A 12,905-nucleotide genomic window follows, 5' to 3' on the forward strand; every position below is an offset into this window, starting at 1 on the left:
AGCACTGCCTGTGTACGCAGATCCTTCACAAGAACACCAGAAGAGTTAAATTCAAAATAAACAGAATTGTCCAAACAGAATTGATGCACAGATAAGAGATTCCGTGTGATATTTGGAATATTCAAAAGTTTAGTGAGAAGAAATTTTCCAGTGGAAGAGAAGAGGTTAGCCATGCCAGTGTTTGAAATCGGAAGTGAAGACCCATCACCGATGCAGACTTGATCTGGACCATGATAAGGGTTGGAGCCAAGATTGAGGTTGGACAGCTCAACTGTAAAGTGATTAGTAGCTGCCGTATCTGGGAACCAATCTGTATTGGAAGAAGAGGAGTGAGGCAGAGCAGTGTAATGAGCAGCTAGGGCAGAAGGTGAAGGAGCCTGATAACTCTGATCAAACCGAGAGTAGCAGGAGATAGCTGAGTGTCCTGTTTTATGGCAAATTTGACGAGTGGGACGAGAAGATGAGTGAGTAGAAAAATGAGGAGAGGGATTGGGAGTTGAGCGACCAGATCCACGGCCACGACGAGGTGCACAACCGCGACCACGATAGGGTGCATAAGAGGGAGAGGGTGGTTTGATAATAGTATTATTCGCAGAAAGATTGGTATTAGACAAGAGAGACTCAGTTTGATGAGTGAGTCGAGACTCATGATTGAGCAAATACGCATAGACTTGGGATGAAGAAAGAGGATCGGGTCTGGTTGTGATAGAAGTAACAAGTGACTCATAGTCAGAACTAAGTCCAGCTAAAAGGTATGTAATGAAATTAGAGGGAGGAAGTGGTTTCCCAGCGGCACCAAGAGAAGCTGAGAGAGAAGTGGCTCGGTGAAAGTATTGAGTGATGGATTCAGAACCTTTTTTAAGAGTAGCTAATTTGTATTGGGTTTGCATGATATGGGCAGAAGTTTGAGCAGAAAACATTCCGTGTAGTTGCTTCCAGATTTCACGAGAAGTTTTGCAGTCAAGAACTTGAGAAAGCACTGTATCGGTGAGTGAGGAGTTGAGGACCGAAATAATGATTTGATCTTGGAGACGCCATTCTTGATAGGCGGGATTTGGTTTGTTATCAATGGTGGTAGGAGGCTCGGCAATGGTGCCATCAATATAACCAGACAGCCGATACATAGAAGATAGTTGTCGATGGAGAGCTTCTGAGTAATGAAGTGGGTTGCAGAAGTGAGAAGGGTGGGATTTTCAGGGTCTGTTGTTTTGTTGAGCTCATGATGTAGACAAGGAAGAAAGGGATATAGTCCTATTTGGCTCTGGATACCATACTAAGACACACACTAGGTGCTTGACAGAAGGTCTCAACAAATTTGTATTTCATTCATATCTTGTGATACAAACATACATCAATATTTATAGAGAGCAGATTACATTACAGTGAGTAACAAAAAATATTCTAGAATATACGTAATCAGTTATTCCTTGTGAATGACGTGGCTAGGAGGTGATTTCTCTACTGTGCTTCTCAGTTGCTCATGAGCCTGTCCAGAGTGCATAGCTGGGTCAATTGCTGAAGTTGCCTTAATCATGTAATTGGCAATTAATCCAAAAAATTAATATGGTTGTTTCATTTCAAGAAAAACGAAATTGAGATGAGGGAAGGGAAGGGAAAAATCGAGATTGCTAATAGAATTACTAGACTGTGCATGTTGTGTTCTATTAATGTTTATAGAAACCATATATCACTCACGCCAAATTATAGAAATATGGGTGCGCGTTCAAACTTACAAAAAATAAAAAAAAAAAGTGATCATCACATAAGTCATAACACTAACCTGCAAATTTCAGATGAAGTACAAAAGCAGAAGCAAGCCAAAGATCGAAATGAAAATTGTGAAGCCGTTTTCCCAGAAATAGGGACTTGTTTGAAGGTTTTGACCAAGAGAACTGCCAAAATTGGATCAATTCTAATGTATAAGATGGTCACATCATAAATGATTAATATAACACACACACACACACACATATATATGCTCAAATGAGCGAAGAATGGTTCATATATATATATATATATATATATATATCATGTTAGAGTATTTAAGTTAAGAATAGACCTGTACGCGTAGGGCTTAAGATATATATATATATATATATAGGAAACAAAGAGCATATAATCACACGCCTAAAACAACATGATAATAAAAAAAAGACCATAATCTAAAAAATCGAAGATGCATTTCTTCATATATAATTCTTGTTTGAGCAGCAATTGACTAAAATGATTATTTTTGTGTGTTCTATATATAAAATATGAATATAAGTTCATATGTATGATATATGATCTTATACGTACATAATGAATTATCTTTTTCTTGTTACCTTTCTTAGACGGTAAAACCAGACCCTGCACTGAATCCGAATGCATATATATACACAAATTAAGGTCCCCTTAACTTCTAATTCATATATTTTGTTCCAATAACCATTGTATGTTGGGCATGATTTGTAGCCTAATATCATCATCGAACTCATGTGTAACTTTCCCAGTCCCAGAGTGGTGAACAGTCAAGTTTCGTGAGTAAAACAACGCTGCCTTGGACAAGATTATTACCTAATGACCAACATTCTACAACTCAACACTACAACAAATTTGAAAATTTCCCACAAATTGTTTTTTTCAAGGCATACCATGATGGAAAATACCTGTCTGATCACACAAAGAATGTCCGTGGAAAACAAATCACTCTGTTGCTGCGACATCACGTCCCACAAGTGAAATTCGGTGGGAAAACAAAAACTTGTTGCGACAAGTGTAAGTCATTGCTAAGAATATTCCCCACATATTACAAGTGGAGCTTAAAATTGGTTTGGCTCCTACGATTTCTGCAGTAAAAAGGCTTGGTGAGACGATTTCTTGTTCTTGATTTTTCGTTCGTCCCTCAATCTCATAGCTAAAATCAATCCCCTCATGTTTGTGGGTTGAGGAAATTAGGACTTGGTATTCCCAATTTCGAACTGCGCAGAGAGTCACCGCCCTCCAACCTTCAATCACAACCATGATCAGCATCCGCCACGTTCAACCACAATATACTCGCTATTACTTCCAACACTGACTTTGTGTAAATATTTCTGCCAAATCTCTTCTCTCCCCTATTTTAGTATATCCATAAAAGATTAATAGGGTCTTTCATAGTAAATCTGTACACAATGGTTTCAATAATTGTTTGGCATTCACGATTTCATTTAAGCATTTTCTTCACATATAGCAAAAACCTATTATCTCATTTTATTTTAGGAAGATTGCCATCAAACTAGTAGTCGAAGATTTAAATCGATATACCATCTATATAAGGATATTGCTCTCCATTCACTTAAAAAATACAACCATTCCATTATAGATAAATGTCTACACCCTTACCCGAAAACAACTTATCTCATTATCAATATCCAAACAAGTATGGATACTGCTCTCGCATGTCTTTTTCTATTTTCCCGATAATATCCTTAGCTGTTGGATCTCCCCACGAAATCTTTACCAGAGGTATCATGTCTTGAACCTCAATTTTTGTTCATTCCAATCCAGAATCTGTGTCGGAGCTTCCTCATACGTAAGTTTGGGCTGAAGATGAATGCTACTAAGATCGACCACTCCGGGTTCTTGCTGTTCAAAGCTCTTCCTCAGGGAGAAAACGTGAAATACGTCAAGAATGTCTCCAAAATCTTCCGATAATGCAATCTTGTAAACCACTGGGCGATCTTCTCCACTATTTGGAATGGTCCAACATTCCTTGAATTGAGCTTCGCTTTCTTCTCAAAGTGCTTAACGCCCTTCATGGGTGATACCATGAGGTCATTTACTCTTTTCCTTGAAGGACAAGTCTCTTGTCCTTGTATCACCATATCAATTCTTAAGTAACATATCACGATCATGATCAATTTAAGATAACATAATAGAGTAGGAGTTTCTAGTCTTTATCTTGTATATTCAATATTCAAATATGTAACAAAGAGAGAATTGTGCACTCGACAAGCAGACTTGGAATCCGTTACAATCTCTTCAATGTAATATATTGCCTATATATTAATCAAAACCTGCACTGATTTGGTCATCTTAACCAACCCATTCTCTTAATTTTCCATTCAATTAATATGGGAAGCAAATGTTAGCTGCTCTGCCATCTCCATCACATCTTCGCCCCAACTCATCCAAAACAAAATGTTAAAATAATATGAAAGAAAACCAACATTGGTTAAGGTGAGAACGGTTGATTTTCATATGCATACAACTGAATACACGACCTCAAAAACAAACTAATGCATTTCAACAAGCAGGCAATTAATTAATTAATTAATTTTATAAGAAAAACAGGTATTTATGACTATTTTTTTGTGATTAAAATAAATATTTGTGAAGAAAACAGAACATATTTATTTTAACTGAAAATAATTATTTTATTAAAAATAATTGATTAAATAAATAATTTTCTTGTAACGTGCAAGCAGCTGCTGAATAATAAAAGGAGTACTAATCCTAAACCACAACGATCGAGTGCATGCCAGCTAGGTATTGCTAGCTCTCGATCGCCAATTGCGTACTTTTTTGTTGCGGCGCCAAGCTTCTTGTATCATAAGGACTGCTTCTGTAGGTGTTGGGCCGGCACACCTGGAGGCTAAAGCCTTCAAGTCGTTCGCCATTAGAGCAAAGGCTTCAACTTTTGTATGGGTTTTGAGGGTTTTGTTAGAGATTGGGAGGTCGGATAGGTTGGGCAGGACCTGTTGGGAGAAGCCATGGAACCCCCAGTTTAGAATTTCTTCTCCACAGTAACAACCTTTTTCAATACACTCCCCGCGGCTTGAAGAGACAGTACTTCCCACACCATTATTGTTATTTGTGGATGCAAATTTCCAAATAACGCCCTTTGTGACGAAGAGCATTCGATCAAGTGGTTCTCCCTCCCGAATAATGTAGGTATCTTGACTGTAGTTCACATGCTTGATATATTCGCAGATGAGTTGCAATCGGCTGTCACTTACTTCTCGAAACATTGGGACCTGTCTTACAAACAAACAAGAGCAACAATGAGAGACTATAATAAAATTCAATGTCAAGATCTCAAACAACTTCTTGTGACGGCGAACAATGTCACGTACAAGATGATCATGCTAATTAGAATGTCGACATATTAATTAATTAATTGTTGTACGTCCAACAATGAATTACGTCATATATAGTAGATAAGTAGTAAGCTATATAGAAGAAAAATAATTATTGATTGAACTTAATTATACCTTTTATGCTCTCTACAGAAAAATAAGTAGATCGAAGAAAACGGAACACTCACATTCTTTAGCATGGGCAAGCAGAGATGGTGCTTAATCTCCTGTCTAAGAAATATGGGAAAGTGAGGGAATGGATTCTCCGCATCTATATCATTCTTTTTTTCCTGTAGTCTTGGTTTTATGTGGTGCATGATCTGATATTTTATATGGCTTGGTAGCTTGTTTCTTTCTACCCAGAACTGCACACTTTGTTCTTTACCTCTCATCTTTGCAATATCATTCTCATCCATGTATGTCTTCAACTGTTTCTGTGTCTGCCACTGCATATACATCTGTTTACATATAACAAGTTCACTTTAAATCTTAGTGATAAATTACTACTTCATCTCCCAAAAGTTAAATCAACAAAAAAATTAGAATTATAACCATTTAAAATATAACTAAGTTTATATATATATATATATATATAAAAGAATTATACTAAACCTACAGCTCTCTTTAATTTTAAGTTTAAAATTAAGTATGTGTAGTAAATTTTCAGCTCTCTTTAATTTTTGGCAAAAGAGAAAAAGGATAAATCACTTAATTGGTTTCAATTTAATTAATTCAAACTCATCAAAAGAAACTAAAAGAATATTCTCTTGCATATCTATTCTATGAATGAAATAGAGTTTATACAGATGAACAGTAAATTTTCTCCAAATTTTTTTTTTCAATTTTATCCCTCTTCATTTCTACTTTTCCCGTTTTGTCCTTGTCATTTGTTTTGTTTTATTCACAAATTTATGTTTTTATCCCTTTGTTTAATTGGAAAATTTAAGTTTTTGCCCCTATTTAAACCACACACACAAACCCTAACAAACTCCGACTGCCTTGCCCATGCTTTTCTTGACAAAATATAGATCATTCGCATAAGACAAAATAAACCCAAACAAAATCTGTTCCAATTTCTACATCTTCAGTAACAAAATCATTCATATATGAGAAAAAATATTTACAACAGTGAATTGTGTAACCGCCGCGTAATCATTTTGAAAAAAAATGAATAAAACATGGAATTCATATGAAAAAAATTAATTTTTTTAATAGTGGTCCCTACTCATTTTTAAAGAGATTACATGGGGATTGCACAATCTATGATTGTATGTAGAATTATTCGTATTGATATTTTGCTAAATGCATGTAATTGGCAATTAATCCAAAAAATTAATATGGCTGTTTCATTTCAAGAAAAACGAAATCAAGATGAGAGAAGAGAACGATCGAGATTGCTAATAGAATTACTAGATCGTGCATGTTGTGTTCTATTAATGTTCATAGAAACCATCTATCACTCACGCCAAATTATAGAAATATGGGTGTGCGTTCAAACTTGCAAAAAAAAAAAAGTGATCATCACATAAGTCATAACGCTAACCTGAAAATTTCTGATGAAGTACAAAAGCAGAAGCAAGCCAAAGATCGAAATCAAAACTGTGAAGCAGTTTTCCCAGAAATTGGGACTTGTTTGAAGGTTTTGACCAAGAGAACTGTCAAAATTGGATCAATTCTAATGTATAAGATGGTCACATCATAAATGATTAATATAATACACACACATATATATATATATGCTCAAATAAGCGAAGAATGGTTCATATATATATATATATATATAGGAAACAAAGAGCATATAATCACACGCCTAATTAAAACATGATAATAAAAAAAAGACCATAATCTAAAAAATCGAAGATGCATTTCTTCATATATAATTCTTGTTTGAGCAGCAATTGACTAAAATAATTATTTTTGTGTGTTCTATATATATAAAATATGAATATAAGTTCATATGTATGATATATGATCTTATACGTACATAATGAATTATCTTTTTCGTGTTACCTTTCTTAGACAGTAAAACCAGACCCTGCACTGAATCCGAATGCATATATATACACAAATTAAGGTCCCCTTAACTTCTAATTCAAACTCGAAGGTCAAGATAGATATAACAAGTGGGTCCTATAGTATTTATTGCTGTCAATATATAAAATATCTCGAATAATATTAAATGCATAATAAATATTATAAGATTCACTTAATTTATCTATTTCTTTACTACTTGAGCACCACAAATTTGGTTGAAAACCTCAGAAAGATTTTTTCCCTAAATAATGTACAAGCTTAACGGGTGGTATGTTCATTGATGACAAGACTATACCATAAAATAATTCATTGTGAAAATACAAAAATACTGCCCAAACCTCAAATTTCGCAGGCCCCACCAAAAACAGTACAAGAACTTCCGCGGAAAATCCATGGATGCCACCGTACCAGATTGAAGTGCTTCTTGGAATATTCCAAAATCATACATTGTTGGATTTTCTTTCTCTACGGAACAATAATCATTTAAAAATGTGTAATTTCCAGTACTGTGATCACAGTACGAAGAACTTCGATTACATCCAATATAATTTTCACACGCAAAGTGCCAGCAAGCCGTCTCTCGTTGGATGGAAAGAAAGTACCAAAACGCACCCAGTACCTAAAATATCATTTTTTTTTTCTATTGATTATTTGTAAATTATGCAGATATCATAGCGAAGATAAAGTAAAATGACAAAAAGGAAATAGAGAATTATGTGTAATTAAAAGCTAAATTGAATGATTAATACACTTCCTATTAACGAAAATTTTGATGCAAGTAGACATATATATATAACATGATTCAAAACGAAGGTTCTGAATTTAAATTATAACTTAATACTTCATTCTGTTTCAATGTTCAGCTCGAGTAGTGATTAACATTTTGTTGTTTTTCTTATGTCAATCTTGTAGCCTTTTTATGTGTTCCATAAGAGTAGGTGGTAGTCATGAATTATATATCCATGGATACAATTAGTATATATGTGTACAACGCACGCATGCTTATGATAATTTGTCAAGGTTGATGCATTTAAAACTTAAGAGACATCAGATAAAAGCCTGATATATGTAATTAGCAATAAGAATTAGATGGGGATCATTTAATTAATAATTGAAATTGATTCACAACATCTGTAAGTACGAAACGATATCAATATATATAATAAGAAACAATTATTATTCAAAAAATAGATTATTAATTAGGCCGATTATTAATTGAATTTCAAACTTGATGAGAATGATATCGATTCATCCGCCGGAAGTTAATTAACTGTATAAGTATGAGACTCATCATGATCATGATAACAAATTAACTTACATGACTGGCAAAGGTATACAGAAACAAATTGATTAATCCAGCTTTCACCACTATGATAATTGGAGGTAGGGTTGTATTAATCTTTCTGACTTTTCTCCAAGACAGATAGATACGAGTTATTCTTGGCACATATTGGGATACGACAACATCGGTCAGCATTTTTCTGGTTTTCAAAGCATTGGAAACTCGCATTTCTGAAACAATAATTGGAACTAGCACCTGGACATGATATAAATAACAAAGACAACTTAATTAATTTGTATCATATTATATATCTGTTAACTTGCATGCATTAAAAGTACACACGAGCAAATTAAACAGTACTTAAGAATTAGCATATTTATATATATATATATATATATATATAAGCTAAGTAATTACCTGTGGGATTGGAAGAATTGACAGGACATCAATCACGAATGAGCGTGACCACAAGTACCTCTTTGCTATTGGCCAAGCATCTGTGACTAGCTGTACTCCATCCTGTCCTTCATGTGGACGAGCGTTCTCGTCTATACGAGGACAACAACATTGCAAAATGATATTTCCTAGCGAAATCAAGTCCAGGACACTTCGCAAACAAATACTTATGACGTTTAATCTTCTATCAAGAGCAACGCACTTTTTTTCTTCATTAATCACCGGAAGGTAAAGGAACAAAGGGTCCACTGATACCGAAAAAACGCACGACACTAAGAAAATCAATTTCCAGATTCGAAGGAACTCTCCCTCTGGGTGAAGAATGTTTACAATCCACTTTTGAACTGTTCCGCTGTGAATTTGCCCCTCAATATCCGGATCCCTAGGCAAAATAGAGCAAACGGAAATCCATGATAAAAAGAAACAAAAGACTAGTTGATCATGATAAATCATGTTGTTTGGTAGGAAATTCAGCTTTCAGCCACACAAATTCACTAATTAATTGCCGGTAGGAAGATGAAGAAGATATTTACCGCACCCCCTTCTCCCTATGGTATCTCATTCTTAAGTGTACCCGTACACCGTGAATGAATTCCGCTACCTGAAAAAACTGTAAAACAGAATTGAGAAACATATATGCAAGATTCTTGGTCGATCTATTATTCAAAGTACTGCAATTAACATCCACATGATGAGCTTGCTTTTTCAAGTAAAAAACTGCAGCTTAAAGACATGATCACTAGGAAAAATCTTATTTTCCCAAACTCGGTAGAGTATCCGGTACTGCTATACATAACAAAAACAGAGTACTATTCTAAATGTCTTATACCCAAAGGTATTGAAAAGGAACATCTATTAATTCATTCATATAACAATTCATTGAACCTGATAGATCGACTTGTGTGTTCCAGCAGACCAGGATATGGAGTGAGCAAAGAGCAGCAGAAAGCTTGATTTTAAGTAAGCAGTCTGCGTACATCCGTGTCCAGCGACTCGAACTGACTCAAGTCGTCCATAAAGAGTCACCTTTATGAAATGAAATGAAGTATATTTATTATATATATATATAAATATATATACTTTACAAAAGCATAAAAAATTATAACTTCCTTTAAACAAAGCATTTCTTTTGATTATAAATTTTCTTTATTTTCTTTTGTACTAACATAAAAATTTAACTTTTAGTATAGTGTAGATATATATGCCTGGGTTTTTATTTTTTGCTTATTTATATTTATAAATATTTTATTGTAATCACGATTTTCTTTCATCATAAATAAAGATAATTAATAAAATTAAAGTACCGATATCTTCTTTAAAAAAAAAATGAAAGAGAAGAAGGAGAAGATATGCACATGTTTAGCATTTAACTATTACATTCACATAAGTTTCTACATTAGAATAGTCATTTTTTCATTATATGATAATAAAATAATATAAGATAAATTTAACTTTGACTATTCACATCAAATCTTCATATTAGATTTATCTATTTATTCATTATATAGTAATGAGTAATTAATAATTTTAAAATTTTTTTAATTATGAATTTATTTTATTTTATTATATTTTACTATTCATAATATTATATATTAATTAATAATTGTATTCTAATTATATTTTTTCAATTGTTATTTAAAATGGAGAGAAAAATAATTAATATTAAAAAGAGAGAAAAAAAATATAAAATAGATTTGATGAATGAATAGTTCCTTTTAAATTTAGAAATTATTTTAGATATTATTGTAGCTATATTTGAAATATAGTTATTTCAATATGAGCTATTTTATAATTTAATAGTTAAATTCTCATTAAATTTAACTTTCAATTAACCTAATGAGAATGCTCTCAGCAGCATCCGGATGCACTTGAGAGCGCTTCCTATTGCTATCAAATTTTAATATAGGGTCGGTCAAAGCTTGCCCATCCGGTGTCATATTTAATGTTATCCATAAATTATAGAAAAAAATTTAAGGTGGAGTTGAAAAATTCTCTTTTATCTTATTCTCTATTTTAAAGTTTTGATGTAGAAGATAAATAATAATTTTTTAAATATAAAAAATTACTATTCATTCTCTAAATTATCTTTTTATCAATATTTTATTTTAATAAATAAAATAAATTCTTTTTCTAATTATTTACACTTTCTTTCATACTCATATTTATTATAGTTTTAAATAATAATTTTAAAAATAATTTAAATAATTACTAAAATATAAAAAATTTAGTTTTAAAAATATTATCATATTCCCAAAAAAATAATTTAAATTTTTTTTTAAAATATTCACTAGAGTAATAATTTAAAACATAAAAAAGAATAATGAGTAATTAAGTTTATAAATAGAAGTGAGAGAAAAAAATAATAAAAAAATATTATTTTAATAAAATAAAAAATAAAATGTAAAAGATTTTTTAAAAATGAATAAAATTATAGAAAGTATTTTTTTTTTAATTAAAATTTAGGAACCGATGTGAATGCTCACGGGCAGAGTCAGATGTAGAAATGCGGCCAATGACCGCTCCACATTTTGCTTTTTCCAACCATCCCCCCAATTGGTGGTAAACTCTCCAAATCGAAACTACAGCTTGATTTTCTTGACTTTTTTAACACCAACTCTCAATGTCTTCTGCAGGCAGCTTTCCTCTTTCTCCTTTACAGTTTTCAAACCCTTTTTTTCTGACCTTTTAACACTTTCTCAGTTTCTTCTCCTAAATCTCATTAACCATGTTCAACACGAGATAAAGCTGGAAAGGTTCCTCGACATTATAAGGACAAAATTAGATCAGACTCTGGTTTTAATCTATGCCTCCAAATAAGAAGTTTTTACTGTTGGGTGTCGGAACGATAAGTAACAACACTCCCAAGTTTTATGTGTAGTGAACATGAAATAACTGATCTTCAACGTGATTTGTGAGAAATCAGTGGCACTCATCCATCACGAGTCTCTCCAACTCTAGATGCCTACTCATGTTGATGCAGTGCACATTCCTTCCTACTAATAAAATATTTGATAGATCCTATCTTAAGAGAGAGATTTTCCACAGGCGAATCAACTTGCATCAGCAAGATATTCTGCAACAGACGCTATCTCGATGAATAAGCATTAATTTCACTAGAAAAATGAGATTGGAATTGTTTATAATTCAAAGAGTAAGCTGTCAGCATCCTCAGAGTAAGGGGGCCTCAAAAGTCCACGCCAACCACTTATTGAAGATGAACCATACCGAATTCATGACTTTTTTTTTTTTTTTTAAATTTCTTGCGACTATTCACCTCTGTCGATCCTTTTCAGATTCTTTTTCTTTCCAGATTAACACTGACTTCGTCATGCTGTTATAAAATATGCGTATTTGTTGGACAGAACTGAAACATGTGAAAAAATGACTATTTTAGTGTGTCAATGGCTGCGTATGAAGAATATAATAATCATTTTCGTCTGGAAGATAATCCGCGTGACGACCACCGAGTAATTCGTTAGACGTTCATGAACTGCCAACCACTTTCAACCACGAAAAAACAAACGTGCATGATCTTGGATTTCATAAAAAATTCTAGTCATTATTTTCAAACCCTATACCATACATAATTTTTTTATTTTTTTACTGTAGTATATAAATAATGAATAAAAGAACTTAATTAGTTTTGAAAGAATAAAATCATAAAAAAATTATAAAAATTAAAAATAAGTGTGGCGTGTGGTGTGTGAGGATGATGAGTATCAAAACTCGTGTTTCATATGAAAGATAATCCACATGACCACCAACTAGGGCTGAGCGACTTCAACTTCGACTTTGTTAGAGGTCAAATCTGACATTTGAATCTGACTTGTCGGAGCGAAATTGGATTTTAGCTTTTTTTTAAAAAAAAATTTGTGTTAGCTTTTAAATTTCAATTTTTTCAAAAATTACAATTAAAAACTAAATAATTCAGTAATTAGTAATTCATATATAATATATATTGCATGCATTTTAGCTGTCAAAAAATTACAACCAAAAAATAAATAATACCATCATCTACATCCAAAATCATCCAC

At 32.7% G+C, this 12,905-nt stretch overlaps 1 protein-coding gene across 1 annotated transcript in view; it reads right to left on the reverse strand.

The window, feature by feature from the left end:
* Nucleotides 1-4,380: 4,380 nt before the first annotated feature.
* The window catches only part of LOC108987473 (cyclic nucleotide-gated ion channel 1-like), a 74,355-nt gene continuing 65,830 nt past the window's right edge, over nt 4,381-12,905 (reverse strand). The window contains exons 4-8 of the mRNA XM_035684215.1: nt 8,452-8,670; nt 7,472-7,752; nt 6,643-6,754; nt 5,288-5,557; nt 4,381-4,997 (exon numbers count right to left, since the gene is read on the reverse strand). Coding sequence (XP_035540108.1) covers nt 4,506-4,997; nt 5,288-5,557; nt 6,643-6,754; nt 7,472-7,752; nt 8,452-8,670 — 1,374 coding nt within the window. The 3' untranslated portion in view covers nt 4,381-4,505. The remainder of the gene's footprint in view (nt 4,998-5,287; nt 5,558-6,642; nt 6,755-7,471; nt 7,753-8,451; nt 8,671-12,905) is intronic.

The sequence above is a fragment of the Juglans regia genome, chromosome 13, assembly GCF_001411555.2.
Source record: "Juglans regia cultivar Chandler chromosome 13, Walnut 2.0, whole genome shotgun sequence".
NCBI classification, from domain to species: domain Eukaryota; kingdom Viridiplantae; phylum Streptophyta; class Magnoliopsida; order Fagales; family Juglandaceae; genus Juglans; species Juglans regia.